General features: G+C 38.7%; 1 protein-coding gene across 1 annotated transcript; it reads left to right on the plus strand.

Moving 5' to 3' along the window:
* Nucleotides 1-231: 231 nt before the first annotated feature.
* On the plus strand, nt 232-14,205 carry lhfpl2b (LHFPL tetraspan subfamily member 2b). The gene is made up of 3 exons (XM_053610633.1): nt 232-710; nt 6,210-6,826; nt 12,037-14,205. The coding sequence occupies exons 2-3, from the start codon at nt 6,418-6,420 to the stop codon at nt 12,291-12,293; spliced, it is 666 nt and encodes a 221-aa protein (XP_053466608.1). The 5' UTR covers nt 232-710; nt 6,210-6,417; the 3' UTR covers nt 12,294-14,205.
* Nucleotides 14,206-18,899: the final 4,694 nt, after the last annotated feature.

Consider the following 18,899-nt stretch of genomic DNA (forward strand, 5'->3'; position numbering starts at 1 on the left):
CTCATCCAGGGTCTCATTCCTGCCTCAAGCTAGGTGTTCCTGGGACAGGCTCCGGATCCACCACAACCCTGACCAGGATAAAATGGTTACTGAAGATGAATGAATGAATGAATGAATGACACACACCCACACACACACTGTAACTCAGGTTTTTGAAACACAAGTGTACTCTTATTCCAACAAAGCACCTTGAATTTATCTGTGTGTTTGTGAGACAGAGAAAGAAAAGCAAATGAAAGAGAGGAAAAAGAAATCGAGACAAAACAATGACAGAAAAGGAGAGAGGAAGGATGGGAAAAAAAGAGATGATTACTGTAATAAGAGGTAAAAGAGCTGAAGAAAAATAGGGGGCAGAAATCTAAATAGAAAGATGAGGAAAATGATAAAAGAGTAAATTAAAAGTGTGGGAGAATATAAAAAGAGACTGCAATAGAGAAGAGACAAATGAAAGAGTGAGAAAGAGAGCAAGAGGAGAAAAGTGGGAAGAAGTAGAAAAAAATTAAGGGTGGGAAGGAAGACAAAAGAGAGAACAGAGACAGATGAAAGTGTGTGTGTGTGTGTGTGTGAGAGAGAGAGAGAGAGAGAGAGAGAGAGAGAGAGAGAGAGAGAAAGGGGGGAAGATCCTGTTGAAGACTTCCTGAATGGGCCACAATGCCGGGGTGGAGAGGAACAACAGCGGGAGAAGAATGAGAGACTTCACCAGCACACAGGTCAGCTTTAGCTTCTTTCTTATTTAAAACTACACAACATTCCTTCATTTCCATGAGCTGCTCTTCATGTACAGCCGCAGTTGGGTCGCATTTCCTTCCTTTTTGACTAATTCCAGGTCGTAAAATCATAAGTGCCGCCACACAAAGAAGTAGTTTGGTGTTTCCCTCTGTGATCCGTTACATTTTCCGATATCACGCTAAGGCTAAAGTCGGATTTGGACTGCAGTACTGGCTGAATCGTGTAGGCTTAAACAGAGTGCAGCTCTGTGTTTCACAGCACAGAGAAATCTCCTGAAGGAGAAGGATAGGAAGTGGATGGAGGTAGTTGAGTGAAGATGAACTGTGAAAGGGACGTGAATAAACGTTCTCAAAAAGCCGTAGGATGCTTACTAAAAAAAAGAAGTTCTGTTGTATCTTTTGGTTGAAACTGTGAACATTTACCGACATAGGAGAGACAAAAGAACTGTAACTTTTACCTCTGTTCTTCTGTTCACGGGTTTGTGAAATAATAGTATGAAACCTACTGTACTAAACAGTGTACAGCCTCCTGAAGTGAAATAGTATGAAACATACCGTACTAAACAGTGTATAGCCTCCTGAAGTGAAATAGTATGAAACCTACTGTACTAAACAGTGTATAGCCTCCTGAAGTGAAATAGTATGAAACCTACTGTACTAAACAGTGTATAGCCTCCTGCAGTGAAATAGTATGAAACCTACTGTACTAAACAGTGTATAGCCTCCTGAAGTGAAATAGTATGAAACCTACTGTACTAAACAGTGTATAGCCTCCTGAAGTGAAATAGTATGAAACCTACTGTACTAAACAGTGTATAGCCTCCTGAAGTGAAATAGTATGAAACCTACTGTACTAAACAGTGTATAGCCTCCTGAAGTGAAATAGTATGAAACCTACTGTACTAAACAGTGTACAGCCTCCTTCAGTGAAATAGTATGAAACCTACTGTACTAAACAGTGTATAGCCTCCTGAAGTGAAATAGTATGAAACCTACTGTACTAAACAGTGTACAGCCTCCTGCAGTGAAATAGTATGAAACCTACTGTACTAAACAGTGTATAGCCTCCTGAAGTGAAATAGTATGAAACCTACTGTACTAAACAGTGTACAGCCTCCTGAAGTGAAATAGTATGAAACCTACTGTACTAAACAGTGTACAGCCTCCTGAAGTGAAATAGTATGAAAAATACCGTACTAAACAGTGTATAGCCTCCTGCAGTGAAATAGTATGAAACCTAACGTACTAAACAGTGTACAGCCAACCATAGTAAAATAGTATGAAACCTACTGTACTAACTAGTGGGACAGACAACCGTTAAAACACCATTATACATTATAAAATAGTAATAAATACTATTTAACATCGAAAAAAGAAAGAAAGAATGTACTATATAGTGGATAGCTTACCATACTGTATAGTGTATAGCTTAACTTACTAAATAGTGTATAGCTTACTGTACGATATAGAGTATAGTTTACCATACTATATAGTGTATAACTTACCTTACTAAATATTTTACGTTACGGTGCTATATAGTGTAAAACTTACTGTATTAAATCATGCATAGCTTACCATATTAAATAGTGTAGTTTTCCATACTATATAGTGTATAGTTTATCATGTTATATATTGCATAGCTTACCATACTAAATAGTGTATATCTTACTATACAAATAGTATATATCTTACCATACTAAATAGTGTATAGTTTACGTACTATATAATGCATCTCTGACTTTAGTAAATAGTGTATAGCTGACCATATTATATGGTTTATAACTACAGTATACTGTAAAGTGTACACAGTATCTTACTGTACTAAAGAGTGTATAGTTTCTGTACTATATAGTGTATAGTTTACTTTGCTAAATAGTGTATAACTGACCATACTATACTATATGGTTTATTTATAACTTACTGTACAAAACAGTGTATATCTTGCAATGCTAAATAGTGTATAATTTCCGTACTATATAGCGTATAGCTTACTGTACTAAATATTGTATAGCTATGTACTAAATAGGGTATAGTTGACTGTACTCTACAGTGTATAGCTTACTGTACAAAAGTGTATATCTTACTATACTAAGTAGTGTATAGCTTACCGTACTATACAGTGTAGAGTTTACCTTAGTATAATAGTGTATAGCTTACTGTGCTAAACAGAGTACCGTACTAAATAGCAAACAGCCAACCACTGAAATCCTATAAAAATAATAAAACCATAAAATAGTAGTAAAATAGCATGAAACCTACCGTGTTAAATAGTATGCAGCCTTTTAGTGGTGTGTGTCACTTCAAACCGATCCAATAGATCCAATAGTGTATGTGGATTTTTTTTAAATCTTTAAAAAAAATAATAATAACTTGCAGGTTTGTAACAGCGTCCATTAATGCCAGGTTAGTCCTAAGTGCAAGTCAGCTTCTGTATTTGAACTGTTTGAACTTTTAATGTTTTATTCTTGTCTTTGTTCAAGGATACACAGTGGTTAAAGCAGTCCTGTGCAGAGCTGCAGAAAGTCATGCATGTGTTCTGCTAGAATGCTGACCCAGGAGTTTGGGATATTAAATAATGAGACTGGGTTTGGACTTCATTCTTTATTTGGCTCGGCTCACTTAAAAAAAAAGATGCATTCAGGGATCACTTTTTAATTACATATGGTTTTGATTCTAAATGCGGACTTCATTTGAGCAGGCCAAACCAAACCGAGTTGTCTTAAGAATATCATGTCTAGTGTTTCTCTGTTTAGAAACATTGCTGTTTGCTTTTAATATCAAATAATATTAATAATAATATTCGGAGAGAGAAACAAGGAAGCATTCCTGTCCGTGTGTGACCAGTCTCTGAGGCAACATTTCATATGTCTGACTTTGAAGCAACATCTGCGGCTCTTTGATCCACATCGCTGGGGGTCCGAGAGTCTGATCATCCACGTTTGAGGTCCATGCTGGGACCACGGTATGAGACGCCATTGTCTCTACGCCTCTCAGCAACTCCTGGCCTGTGAAATTCCTCTCTGATGTCTCTTGAGAATCAGAGGCGCCCTTGCCTGCATGCCTTTTATTGCAGGGAAGTCATGCGCTCTGATTTGATTAGATTGCTCTTGAGTAAATCTTCCTTGTGTGATTTCTGGTTTGGACACATGCGCCTGTCTAGGTAAATGGGATCACAGCATGACTGTATATAATTGCTGTAAATAGGTTTCTCACAGCAGATGGGGATCATTTTTTTTTTTAGGGGACGTTATGAGCCGATGTGTGGTTGTGAACAAATGAGATGTGCGCATCATATACAGTATGTTTAAGTCATTTTACTGAAGTGAATCAAATCCAAAGAATTGACATGGCAGGATTTAATGCTTTGACACACGCCTTCTTTTATCAATCATATTGCTAGCAACTTGCCAGAGTCATTAAAAAAAAAATATGTTGAAAGTATACAGGATCTACATGGTGATTCCAAGGTTTAAAAAACTCATACTTATTTTATTTATTTATTTTATTTGTATAGCGCTTTTTACAATAGACATTGTCTCAAAGCAGCTTTACAGAAATATCAACATGGTATACAGATATTAAAGGTGCAAATTTATCCCAACTGAGCAAGCCACTGAGTGGCGACGGTGGCAAGGAAAAACTCCCTAAGATGTTTTAAGAGGAAGAAACCTTGAGAGGAACCCGACTCAGAAGGGAACCCATCCTCATCTGGGTAACAACAGATAGTGTGAAAAAGTTCATTATGGATTTATATGAAGTCTGTATGGCCTTAGGAGCAGCCGTAGTCCCAGCAGTCTGGAGCAGTCATACATCAAGACTTTGGAAGTATAAGGTTTTATCTGAGCTTTTGGCAAAAACATTTGTTATAAATATGTTACTTACATGTCATGTGGTGCTTGAAAGTTTGTGAACCCTTTAAAAAAATTTTTTTATATATATATATAAAATATATATATATATATATATATATACATAAATATGACCTAAAACATCATCAGATTTTCACATGTCTTAAAAGTAGACAAAGAGAACCTGCTTTAGGTCATATTTATGCAGATATACATCCATCCATCCATCTTCTATACCGCTTATCCTTTTCAGGGTCGTGAGGAACCTCAGAGCTTATCCCAGGGAGCACCGGGCACAGGGCAGGGGACACCCCGGACGGGGTGCTAATCCATAACAGGGCACACTCACATACACATTCACACACCCGTTCATACACTATGGACACTTTGGACATGCCAATCTAACTACCATGCATGTCTTTGGACTGGGGAGGAAACCGGAGTACCCGGAGGAAACCCCCGCAGCACGGGGAGAACATGCAGATATACAGTATAGAAACTTTTAAAGGGTTCACAAACTTTCAAGCACCACTGTATATGTGAGATGTTTTACCAAAATATGCCAAAATGTTTACTAAATAAATAAATAAATATAAAATCTTAAGTAAAAAAAAGTTCAGTAGGGTTAAAGTCTTTATGGGTTACTATCTTAAAATCACAGAGATATCAGATAAAATGTTACAATTCTTGCTTCTCGACGTGTGAAACGCTTTGATTGCTAAATTTCTCAGCGTCATTTTAGCAAATGAAAAAGGTGTGTCGTCTTTCTCCCATGTAAAAATACTCACATTTAATCCACTGTCTGTTGAGCTCTGGTGTCATTGTTGATACAGAAAACATGTCTGTGAGAGCTAACCTACTGCCGTATCATATCTTTCAAACATATTTTGTTTGAATGAAAAGTATGAGTCAAGCAGCGGTTTAAATTCCATGTTGTAGCATTTCGTGGTCTGTGATGATTGTATTATGACTACCTAGGCACAATTCTGTTCCCTGCATTGGTTTTCCCTGAGCTTGCCTGCACAAGCTTAAAGCTATGTGTCTGTTACACCATTGCCCTGTCAGTGCTTATCTCAATCTGCTTGACGCGTCGAACTTCCTTTGATGAATTGCGTAGGAACTGTCTTCGGTCAAATATTTCTTTCAGTGCTTCCTTTCCAAAGCCATAGTGATTTTGGAGAAATACAAACACACTGGGAAAAAAAACCCCCAACAACATAATATCTCTGTACCCATCTGGTCCAAATTTCCGTAGACAATAGTGTTTACAAGTCATACCTGGCATGATACCAATGGGAGTATTGACTGGTGTTTTCAAAAGCTGTGTAGAATTTATCAGACCATTTTTACCAACCGTGAAGACTCCTGCTGGTGCAATATTGTATTTTGAGAAGACATTATCATCCCATTTTAGAGACAATGAGATACAGAATTAGTGTGTGCCTATAGGAATGATGTTAGGATCCTTCATGCCTGTTCAGACGGGATTCATGCAGTCAGTGTTGCGAGATGCAGCGGGTAATGCTGAGCTCTGACATGCTGATTCATAGCCTTTGAGCAATCTGTCAGTGCCAAAGGGAGGTCCAAACATGAAACTCTCTGTAAATGTCATTCTGTTTTCATCTGTTCGTAGGTGCCCAGTTTCTCTTTTCCCAATTGGAGACGTTGAGAATGGATGAGGATTCTGTTCTGCCAGGCATGGATTTTGTCCAGCATGAATGTCTGCTTGTGAAAAGGGATCTATGAAGATAACACCGCAAGTCTTCAGCTGATGCACCTCTACCTGACGTGTCTATTAGTAAGAAAAGATCAGCCAAAAGGAGCTTCATAGGATAGACAACATGTGTCATGTCATAGTAACGTGCCGGTCTATGCTTTGGACCTTGTTGAGCATTGTGGTGGCATTTGCTGAGCTGGTGGCCATCATGAGTGCTGATTGGTTAGTAGGGGTACACCACCCTTCTCAGTACAACGCCTCATCTACTGGACCTCCAGACCCTAAACCACCTACGCTTGGCCTCTACAGCCGCTGCATCCGAGTCTCACAACAGAAGACGGTTCAGTGCGGCCCATACGCTGCAGACTTTACAGAGATCGCAAGTGGATTTTGGCAGGCCTCCATTATATTCCTGGTTGTTGGAATCTTCCTGCTGTCCATAGTGGGATTCCTCGCAGTCTTTAGCATGTGCTTTCAGAGCATCCTGGGGAAAAGCATCTTTAATGTGTGTGGCCTGCTTCAAGGCATAGCAGGTAGGAACATCATATCTGACATATTTTAGATTATCTTGAGGACTATTTACTACTATATACACCATATTGAAACACAAACATCGGCATATGTTTGTATATGCTACAGTCATGTTACAATAGTGTTACAAGGCATGCTTGCTGTCGACTTTACTAACATAGGGCCAGTTATAAACCTAAATATGAATGTTAAAATAAGGAATCAAATATTCAAGGAAAGTAATCAGCGATGGGGTTGTGTGATGCGGCCTGGCACGAAGTGGAGTAACTGCTACCAGTGTTTACGTTATTTATTTATTAAAGAATGAAACATTTGATCTGTTTATTGTTACATTTAAACTGGTTAATTCCTGTTATCATTTACGATTATAGAAGCTATAAACAGTCCCTCATCAGTGTCACTTTTTTAATAACAATAAATAAATAATAATTATAATAATAATAATAGCAGCATAAAAATGATACACAAAGTCTTAGGGCTGTAAAACAGTGGTCATGTGGTTGATTAGCTGCATACCCTCAGTATGATATGGTGCGTTCAAGTCCTCCTGTTGGGAAGTTGTAATTACGAGGTCAGCTGCGTTCAAGTCACTCTGGTCGGAGCAAGATGGCGGTGTACCTTCTCTTAATTAACTACAAAAAAATACAGCAAGCTTTTTAACTCTACTTCTAGAAAATAAATAACACAGAATGTGCATCAGGTATGTTTTGCTTTTTCGATGTTTTTAATCAATTTACGAAGCCGCTGTAAACTACATCATTACGTATTATATCGTCATTGTAATTTGTGCAGGAACTTAGCTTGTTTTATTGTAAATGAAACACGTTAAGCAGTTTGCTTGTACTTCAATAACTTGCTGCGTACACCAACACACATAATAACTGAAATCTGCTTCTACAGCGAGTAAACATTCAAATTCGACTAATTTTCCGCCAACTACAGAGGCTGCGTCCGTCGATTCCGCCATGTCTTCTTACTGACACGCCCCCGACTCGGAAACTCGGAGTTTCCGCACTCGTAAATACGACTTTGTGGTTCACACTTCAAAAAAGTCATCTTAGCATGTGAAAATATATTGAATATAGTCAAATGTAACGAGTATTTCTTATTATTAGATTACAGTAAACCAGGTATGAGATCATTCAGCCTATTTCTGGACATTTCAAGCTTGTAGCATTCTTGTTCTATTACCGGATAATTTTGCTTCTTTCTAGAAATAAATGCTCAAAATGAGCAAACTTATCTGCCAACAAAGCGAGACTACTTCAAGCTTGAAACGAGTACAAATGGCTTGAAATAGTTTTAATAATCTTATATTTGGTTTATTGTCATCTTATAATAAGAAATACTTATTATGCAGTGCATGTGCGTTCAACTCGTACATACGATCTTATCAACATGACTTGAACGTACACCATTCAGCGTGAGGAAAATGTCAGTCAATGTAAACCAGAAGCATGGTATGTCTGCTCACAGTGCCATCATATATATATATATATTTTTTTTTTTTAAAGCTAAACGTTCCACAGCAGCTCTTAAACACACACAAACGAAAAGTTTGCTTTGTTTAAGCCTCATAGCGTGAGTGCCATGCGCCTAGAAATTATGCTTGTGGAAACTTTTCTACCCTCTTTAACACCACACTCCTTAGGTTGCTTGTATTGCCACGGAGACACAACTGCCAATCATTATGTGATCTGACATATGCCCAAGCATAGCATTTAACTATACTGAAAAAAAAGGGCATCAATTTGTTGCAGGATTTCTTATTAGTTCTTACATGTTGCAACGTTTTTTTCAGTTGAGAAATAAATGACCTGCAATAAGTTGACGCATTATACCAAAGTAACCTTTTTTTCAGTATACGATTACACTATAGTTAAGGATATCTGGTTCATGACTCTCGGCTTGAAGCGAACAAATATGACCTGTTCATTCTTTATGTATGCGTAAAAGTGGATGCTCAGCCGGACAATATTTTATGACGTGACTTTTTTTTCCCAATGGTTTTATCCATTGGGATTTGGTTGGACCATGAGAATTCCCGAAAGAGCTAAAATAAAGAAGACTACGGAAAGACTAACATTTTATCTTATAAGTGATACTCGTGAATCATGCCCGATATCACCAGGGACATGAAATGATGAAATCTGATATTTAGATATGAGATTTTCTAAAATATTACACCTCATGCTGAGACGCGCTTTAAAATGAATTAGAGCACTGCTCAGACCTCATATCAGTCCCTTGTGCTATATTTTTTGCCAATAATAAATGACATTACTGATGTTTAGTCTTCTGCCTAGCCCTTCCTAGCCCCTGCTTTTTATTTCAATCCCATAGCACAAAGATATAAGTTTAGAGTGTATATTCAGGTCAGATGTTAAAGCCTCTAAGCTGACACGATAGCAATCCTCACATTCCTGACAGCCTCAGAGGTTCAGGCTTGCCTGGGAAACGCATAATCATGTCTTCCAGGACTTATCTACAGCATTATATGAATCCTAACATGGACTGGTTTATGATAACAAACACCGATAAAGGATTTACATACGACCATAAAATACGACAGTATTTAAATAGAACAATAAACTACAGGTGGAGTCGAGGATGCAAAGGCCTCGAGAGTTTTTAAAAGAGATCCGAGCGACTCGGTAGACTACATCTTGCTGTGGGTGCGTGCAAGTCATAAAATTGCTATCTATTATGTCAGTGGTAAGTAAAGCACGTCAACCACATGTTGCTTGCTCCATCAGCACTGCTTCCCAACCCAACCCGCAGCAACAGCACTGTATTGTTGACTATGGCAAGCTCTACTGTTTGCCAGAACCACCATTCAATCTTTCCCTTTATTTCCAGTTAAGGAGGGACAAATCCAACAGCTCTGTAACTTACTGTCCTGTCTCAGACCAGCAGCTTTAATTCCAGTAATGTAGAAACTGCTGGGATTTTTCATTTCCAAAAAGGGTTTATGTGGGGACAAGAGAGCTGTGTAGTTGTGCTGAAAGCTTAGTGAAATATTTACGACGGTGGGATTGAGCAATTCCTAAACAGCCAGAAGAAAGGCTTTTTGAGGCAGGACCTCGCATGCCCGATTTGACGGCAGAGTGAGTGCATTATGTGGCTGAGAAAGAACGTCGGCCCATTTTGCAAACTGTAACGACAAACGAAATGCTAAATACATTTTTATTTCGCTCCCGCAAGCGGTCCGTGGATAAAACACTGAGATGTTCATTACGATATAGGCCCTTTGAACGCAAACCCGTAATGTAATAGATGATGTATGATATCACGTGGCTCAAAGGAATCTTAGTGTTTATATAGTATGAGAAGCTTGCAGATGTACCAGTGACAGCTCACTCACAGGGACTTACATCAGACAAGCTACATAATCTAAGGCTAATAGTCAACAGATTTTCAAACCATGTTATTTAACAAAGGAAAATGTATCAGTGTGGATATGGCGACGCTTTCTCTGAGGAGTTTATTTAACATTTATGGAAGGAATTTCAGTTGTCAGCACATTGTAAAGGTCAGTAAGTTTTTCCACCATGGGAAAGCCTTCAGGACAGGGGACGTTACCGGTTTTTCAGTAACATGACAACCGAAGTTTTATTAAATTCAGTACGGAGGAAAAAACAAGGGATGGTGAGGGAACGACTGTGTGTAACTGCTATAATGTAAGTGATAACAGGAACTAACTTTTGAAGGTTAAAAAGCACAATGTGCCGTTCGTCACGGGGTCATGAAACCCCCTTCTTTCAGCTCAAGTCTACCTCACAATCTTTTTGAAAAATGCAACTTAAATGGGCGTGGATGGCTGTGAGAAGAAGGGAGGGGAGTGGGCGTGGCAGGGCAAGGCAGGGGAGAAAGAGGCGGGCACGTCTATCAAAGGAAAGCACCACGTCCTGTCATGACATAATTAAGAGACAGCGTTTTCGTGAATAATTAATTATGAGACACCGACGCGTCATGGAAGTAGTATAGTACATTGCCACGTCACTGCCTGTGACGTCGACACGATGAAATTGACCAGTTTTCTCCTACGATTAAAATTAACGGATGCTAACGTTGTCTTTTATGACGTGCGACACAAACACCTCTGTTAAAAGCTCAGAGAATGTAGTTTAGTGTTTCAAGACTCTTTAATAAATTCAAAGTCGTAATCATTGGCAAATTGTTCCAGCATTGGGCCATATCACACCACCCCACTGTGGATGAAGTTCCTATAACACCACGCCTCATGGCATATGAATACACGAGATAATGCCAAATATTATTTTTCTCATACAGGCACAGTGTGATTTAAGGTGATTTGCCTATTACAATTTGCCAATACAAACACACAAAAAGATTGTTTTTGTGTCACTGATCTGATTATAAATGTATACATTTGTTAAATAATTCATATATATATATATATATATATATATATATATATATATATATGTTTCTGTGTTGTACATAAGAGAATCTAGTAATACACTATATGGTCACAAGTTTGTCTACACCTGACCGTCACACCCATATGTGCTTGTTGAACATCCCATTCCCGATTTAGCCCCCTTCACTGTTATAATAACATAATAACCTCCACGCTTCTGAGAAGGCTAGATTCACTATCCACTAGATTTTGGAGCGTGGATGTGGGGATTTGTGTTCATTCAACCACAAGAGCATTAGTGCGGTCAGGTATTGATATTGGGTGTGAAGGCCTGGTGTACAGTCGGTGTTCCAGTTCATCCAAAAAGGTGATCGGGGGGGGTTGAGGTCAGGGCTCTGCGCAGGACACCTAGAGTTCTTCCAGTCCAATCTTGGCAAGCCATGTCTTCATGGAGCTCACTTCGTGCACAGCGGCGTTATCATGCTGGAACAGGTTTGGGGCTCTTAGCTCCAGTGAAGGGAAACGCTATAGCATACAGAGACATTCTATACAGCTGTGGAAACAGTTTATGGGCCCACATATGGTGTCATGGTCAGGTGTTCATATACTTTTGGCCATATAGTGCAGTCGTGACAGGGATTCTCAAACTTTTGGCAGGCAGGAACACTTTTAATTGTAAAATAAATTCCACGAATAGACTGTAACAAAATTTAAAAAATAATCATGGCCTCACTGGCTGTTCTTCACAGATACCTGGGGTTCCCCAAACCCCACTCTTGAGAACCAGTGACTTCTCTCTCTGTAGTTAGTCTGTGTTTTTCTGCCCAGGTCTCTTCCTGATGCTCGGACTGATGCTCTACCCAGCAGGCTTTGGCTGTGATAAGGTGGTCAGCTACTGCGGTTCTGAAGCTTCCCCGTATAAACCGGGTCAGTGTTCAGTAGGCTGGGCTCTCTACACTGCAATAGGAGGGACGGTGCTCACTTTCATCTGCGCCATGTTCTCCGCCCAAGCCGAGATCGCCACCTCCAGCGACAAGGTGCAAGATGAGATAGACGAAGGCAGGACGCTCATCTGTGTGCTGTGAAACGTCTCGCTATAGGAGGAACGCTTCTCTCAGAGTTAATAGCTGAACGTTGGCGTTGTTTTGCTGTAACCGCTCGTTTGCTGTAAGGGCTCACTGATAAGGCCACGATGTTACACGGTGCTCTCTTTTTGATAGATTGGTAAGAGAGTGTAGCCTGATGATAGTTATAATGATCGTAATAACAATTGTAAAGCATATAAAAGGTTAGAATGTTAGGGTGTGAAGTATGAAGTACGAATATACTGTAAGCAGGTGCCTAGTGCGTGTATCCTACTTATTAGGAACATACATTTTTTCTAAATAACTTGATTTGGGAGCATACTGAGGAGCATTATCTGAGGTGAAGCTATGATTATGGAGGGCTTCATAACCTCTACATCAAGGAAAGCAGCATGAACAAGTTTCCGTGGCTTCAGAATTTCATTTATTCCTCTTTATCTACTTGTATTTAGCCCAGATAATCCACTTAGAGCTCAAGGAGTGACTAATATTTTGTACTGATTGTATCCCACAGTGTTAGAAACAGAGATCGTTCTCTGTTCATAAAGGTACAAAAAGCCATGAATGCAACATCTGTGACACAATATGTGAGCCCATTTGCTAATATTTTTCTTTGTTTCTTTCTTTTCTTTCTCCCCTCCCCCCCTCTTTTTGTTTTATTAAGGTATCCAGTCATTCCTGAGGTTACAAGGGTTGTCATAGAGGGTAGGTCTAACGCTCCAGGGACAAACCGTGTGTTCTTTAGAGTAGGTCAAACCTCGTTTATTTTTAGCTTTAACTATACTTAGTTCTTTTTAGTTGTGATGGCAACAGGCAACATACGTAGCGCAAAAAATAATGCTGCATTTCATTCTTCCCGTTCACACACACGCGTGTTTATCAAACTGTTTTGACCAGGAGCTCGATAGATCTTTCTCATATAACTCGATGCCTTTATTTTTTTCCCCATGTATTTGTTATATTAACAAACATATTTTGTGTGTGTGTGTGTGTGTGTGTGTTTTTTTTTTCCAATTTTATTTTATATCTGTTGCTGTGCTTTTAGTGAGCAGTATGAATTAAAGCTTTAGATTTAAAAAAAAAAAATACCGTGTACTGGTTGTTGTTTTTTTCCATATGTGACTCTTAACAGTTCAAGACATAAGTCAGGAAGCAGATCAGGAAACAGGAAGCACTATATCACTGGCGTGAAGACGGAAAAGGAGGCTTCCTCGCTGTATCCCTGATCAACACGGTTACAATAACAAAAGCTTTTGAAATGTTCCCTATACATGCAAGCTACAGCTTCATAAAAGTAGTGATTAGCAAACATGTGATTTTAACATTGGGAAAGAAGGAAATTAGTAAAAAAAAAAAAATCATTTAGGAACAGCAGATGCTTGAGCATTATAAAGATAAACTGGGGGGCAGTGGGATTTGGTTAATGTTCTAAGGTTCTGAGCTCAAATACGAGGACTGACGGAGAGTACCCTTGAAAAAGACCCTAATGCTTGGATTGGACTTTGCGTGCAGCACTTAAGGTAAATAACGTTGCAAAACTCAAAAAGAAGTCTCCGTAAACTATTTTGGGAAGTAGTAGTGATAAGCTCCACACATCATAGTCAGACCTATAAAATGTATCCAATAATGGCTTACCATGATAGTTATGATATGGGGAGGGTTGTCCTACACCCTTCTCTTATCTGACTGCCCGTCTCCCACCACGACCTCCGTAGCCTTCCCATACTGATCAGAAATGCACGACAGGCCTCTTCATCTTGCATGACCATGCAATCAATTTATAATTAGGTTTGTGGTGATTAATGCCTTCCCAATGAAGTGGCCTCTTCTCTGATGAATGTATACAGGACTTCCCACCTAAACTGCTGTCCAAACAGGCATGGCTCACTGTTTCGTCTCATTAGAGCACCGTGTCCTGGTTGGATCTGGCTGATGTTCTTTCTTCTACACATTGATTTTTGTGCAAATAAAACTTTATTGCACTCGCTCACATATGCAAACTTAAAATGAAGCACTTATGTTATTTCACTTGTTTCCATAAAGGAAGCATTGTAAGTTCTGGGTCAGTCCATTTCAAATGGTCCAATAGTTGCAAAGTTGGTTACTCGACCGTTTTTAATTTTCCTAAAAAATTTTTTGGAGTGATCGCATTTATGTATTGTTGTAAAATCACACACACACACACACACATATATATATATATAAATATTACTTGGTTTAACTACGGCGGACATATTTGTGTGATGGCACACAACAAATATTGGTTATACAGGTGTTTACAGAAACCTCACTATCTCAGATGGCCCTAGCTCCTTGGAACAAAACCTGATCTCTAGAGCACGTTACAAGGTGCATGCACATACCTAAACAGTTTGCACATTCTTGCTCCTAAGACTTAGAACTTAAGTCCAAATGTAATGCTCAGGATTGCTCACAGTTCCACTTTTAGGTTCAATTTATAACGGGACGGGTTCGTGTCTCAGTCTTAAATCTTTTTAGGGGTTACCTAGGTAAGTATAGCATGCATACAGAATATTTCATGTTTGAGACTTCTCTCTCTCTCTCTCTCTTTTTTTTAACAGGTGCTAGAAAGTGCCATTTTTAAAAAAGATTTCCCTCACTTTGGGATTGAATATCTCAGGGGTGGAGAGATTTTTACATTTTGTTGTAAAAATTGTGAGTTTGAGATAATCTCTGCAGGACAGTGGACCTCGAGGGCTAGATTTGAAGAACCCTGATCTATCGTGTTGGTACTAGGGATAGGCGATATGGACTTCAAACTATATCGCGATATTCTCTGGTATTTATTGCGATAACGATATCAATGACGATATAAATATAGTAACGTTCGCCACTGTTTTTAGCTACACGTGATAGCTGTGCTCTTGAGAGCCTCAGAAACACAAACACTGATCTAAAATTAAAACTGATTTTCTCTAACCAAACCAGTTCCAGAATGTAGAGGTACAGTAGCTCCTCGTTTAGAATAATAAACTCCTCCTCAGCTTCACGTCCGCCTTCCGCCGTACTTGTTCTCGTTCTGCACGTGAGCTGCGAGTGGGTCTCACACCATCGCACACAGAAACACGTCATCAACTAGGCTTTATCGTTATTATCGCGGGAAAAATCATTCTTATTGTGGGGAGAATTTCTACCGCTATATCGCAAACGATAAGATATCGTCCGTCCCTAGTTGATACAGGTGTACAATTGGTATGTGTGAACAGATTTGATCCAAATATGGAATTACAGTGTATGGTTGGATGTTTAACAAATGAACAGTGTCATAAACGGAGCTGTGGTGTTGTTTCTCCTGTGATAAAAGCAGTAAGTGACATCTGAGCTGTAGTTAATTAGCAAAAGAGGCGATTTAGCATGGCGAGTCCACCTACCTGCATGTTTTTGGACAGTGGGAGTGAACTCGGAGGAATCCCACACAGACACAGAGAGATAATGTGTCCACCCACTGCAGCACCGTGCCACCCACTATTACATTTATCAATGCAAATTCTGATTCAAAAATCACTCTTGGGTTTCAGCAGACGCACCTACAATTGACTGCCAAAGGCTAATTTAACACCTAGGCAAGTGTAAGTACAGGGCTTGTACACAGTTCAGTCTAAAAGTTTGCACACACACACACACACACACACACACCTTTCTTTACTTTTGAGTAAAACAATACTTCTATTTTACTACTTATAAGAATGCAATGATGTTTAGATCATTGTTTAGATCAGTAAGGCCTAAATATTGCAGTAGCTGAAGTAAGTCTAAAATTAAGGTTTCCAATGAGTGTTAGTTTAAGGCATGCCAAGTTGAACAGGCTCAAATTTACAATCAGTTTGTTATGAGTAGTTAAGTGAAGAGTCAGTGGGATCTGATTAACTGAAAGACATTTACAAATGTGGGGAAATGTCAAATGCACTTTCATATGTGATCCCATATCATTCACATGCATGTGAAACGGGAATACAGAAATAAATAATAAAATAAACAACAAACTGGAACTGGTTAAATAACTGAGGGGGAAAACTAGTCAGAAGATGAAAAGCAAACATTAGGAGACATGAAAAAGCCTATAATCAAGTGGATGTAAAAAGTGGATAATAAAAGTCCATATTTATTTTACGTTCAGAAATCATTCAGAAAAAAACATTCAGAAGTCACATTGATTGGTTTCATTAGTAATATTTAACATACACTATTTTGCCAGTTGTTATAACGAAGGAACATCTATAAAACATCTGTAAAACTCAAATGTCTTGTTACTTGGTTGAGGTAAGGGTAAATAAGCCAGTGCTTTTTGTGCTGTGTGATTTTAGCATGTTGTAATGTAGTGTATATACCACTTGGAGGCGCCTGTGTCTAACTCGTCACAGCCCCTTTAGAAAACCTCCATACAAAGCTCCCACACAAAAGACCAGAGGACAGTGCTCATGCAGACCAGCTCCAACCAACTGGAAACCTGCAACTGTAATGAACATTTAGGAGGCATTAGATACGATTACTTTCACATCCATTTTTAACTACACAATGAGCCACGGGAGACTTTGCATTTGTGACACAGTTTCAAATCACGGATTGGCTCTAACGTGTAGGCTAACAACCCACATGTTTGGAGATTTTAACTTATTACCGTCGAACAGATTTGCTATAATACCTGATTTGCTTGGATTATATCTGAATAGATGTCTTTTCTCTTTTGATTGGGTTTGTTTGTTTGTTTTGTCTGCGTGTTTGTTTTATTTATTTTTAAAGAGGGGTTGTTTTGTTTTATGTTGGTGTGTAGCCTATTTGTTTGGGTTTATTTATTGTTTTTTTTGTTTTATTGCTGCTTTGTTTGCTGTTTACTTTGTTGGTTTTGTGTGATTAATGTTTTGTCTTTGTTTGGGATTTTTGGTTTCGGATTTTGTTTGTTTGTTAAGTGTTGTTGTTTGTTTGTGTGTTTTTTCTTCTTGTTTGTTTTATTTAATAAGGAGGGATTTTGTTTTGTTGTTGGTGTGTATTTGTTTGGGGTTTTTTGTTCTGTTGTTGCGTTGTTGTTTGTTTTTGTTTTTGTTGTTTGTTTTGGGTGATTAATGTTTTGTTTTTGTTTGGGATTTTTGGTTTCGGTGTTTGTTAAGTGCTGTTTGTTTGGGTGTTTGTTCTTCTTGTTTGTCTTATTTATTAAGGAGGGGTTGTTTTGTTTTGTTGTTGGTGTGTATTTGTTTTGGGGTTTTTTTGTTCTGTTGTTGCTTTGTTTGTTGTTTGGTTTTATTTTTGTTGTTGTTTGTTTTGGGTGATTAATGTTTTGTTTTTGTTTGGGATTTTTGTTTTTGTTTTTTTGTTGTTCATTTGGCTTTTTTTGTTTGTTAAGTGTTGCTGTTTGTTTGTGTGTTTTTTCTTCTTGTTGAATTATTTTTAAGGAGGGAGTTTTGTTTCATGTTGGTGTGTATTTGTTCTTTCTTTTTTGTTTTGTTTTGTTCTGTTGTTGCTTTGTTTGTTGTTTAGTTTTATTTTTGCTGTTTGTTCTGAGTGACTTTTATTTTTATCTTTAATTGGCTTTTTTGTTTATTATATATATATATATATATATATATATATATATATATATATATATATATATAATCACAAATAATTGAATTTTTAATGTTAGGGTCATTTTGCACAAGGAATATCAATTTAAATCTAAATGATCAAAGTATTCATAAAAATATGATGTAAATAAAACCCCCGTTAATACAGCTTTTAAAAACCTGGACTAAACTGAATGTAAATTCTGCATCAGGCAGTCAGTGGAGTAGTCCACTCAGTAGTCCACTCAGTAGTCCACCAGCCTGGTCCATGCGTACGAGCTGTAAATGTGCGGGAAAATCATTTGCTCCATTGTAAATTCAATGATATTAAAGGCCCCTAACCTGCTCCATTAACACTCTTTGCCGTGCTCAGTGGGGCCGACATCAGTGTGCGGCTTGCTCTTACAAAATTTACTTCCCACTTGATTTTGCATTAATGGGCCCGAATCAGAACCCGTATGAATAATCAATGGATAGTCAACAGCCGGAATGAACTCTCCCGTAGCCGAGCATGAATCTTGCTAATGGCACACATCCCCGGCTTTTAATTAGGAATAATGCTCCGCTTTGGGCACACGGGCCATCACATGGCTTGTTTGCCGCCGAATGTGAAAGGTAAACACGGAGAGGACGGGAAAAAAACCCGCACCGGTGTCATTTCCCTCTGGCTAATTGTTTGCGCTAATGGCTACTACATTAGCGCCTTTAAACACCTGGGCTACATCCAAATATTCACACTAGCGGACTAAATAGTATGTCAGAGTAGTACGGAACCATAAGCAATGACATACTATTTAGTACGGTAATATGGCAATTTATGAAGGTTAATTAAGCGCCGAGGAGCACAGTGAAGGACGCGGAATTTGCGCCTGCGCAGTTAATGCCAGTCAAGTTAACCAGTGAGTGAAAGAGCACTTCAGTGTTAAACATCAGGCCAAGTGCTAAAAGCCAACGCTTCAATTATCCACTTTTGATTGGACCCGGAAGTGTAACGAATTATTGAGGCAATTTGCGAATTATCAGCCTGTGATGAGGGCATGGACTTGCT

The sequence above is a fragment of the Ictalurus furcatus genome, chromosome 22 (genome assembly GCF_023375685.1).
Source record: "Ictalurus furcatus strain D&B chromosome 22, Billie_1.0, whole genome shotgun sequence".
In the NCBI taxonomy this organism is placed as follows: domain Eukaryota; kingdom Metazoa; phylum Chordata; class Actinopteri; order Siluriformes; family Ictaluridae; genus Ictalurus; species Ictalurus furcatus.

What these genes read in the sequence shown, in the direction of transcription:
- lhfpl2b (XM_053610633.1), top strand. Translation starts at nt 6,418, where the DNA reads ATGTGTCATGTCATAGTAACGTGCCGGTCTATGCTTTGGACCTTGTTG. An exon ending in CCTGCTTCAAGGCATAGCAG is followed by an intron (nt 6,827 to 12,036) that starts GTAGGAACATCA and finishes TTTTCTGCCCAG; the next exon opens with GTCTCTTCCTGATGCTCGGA.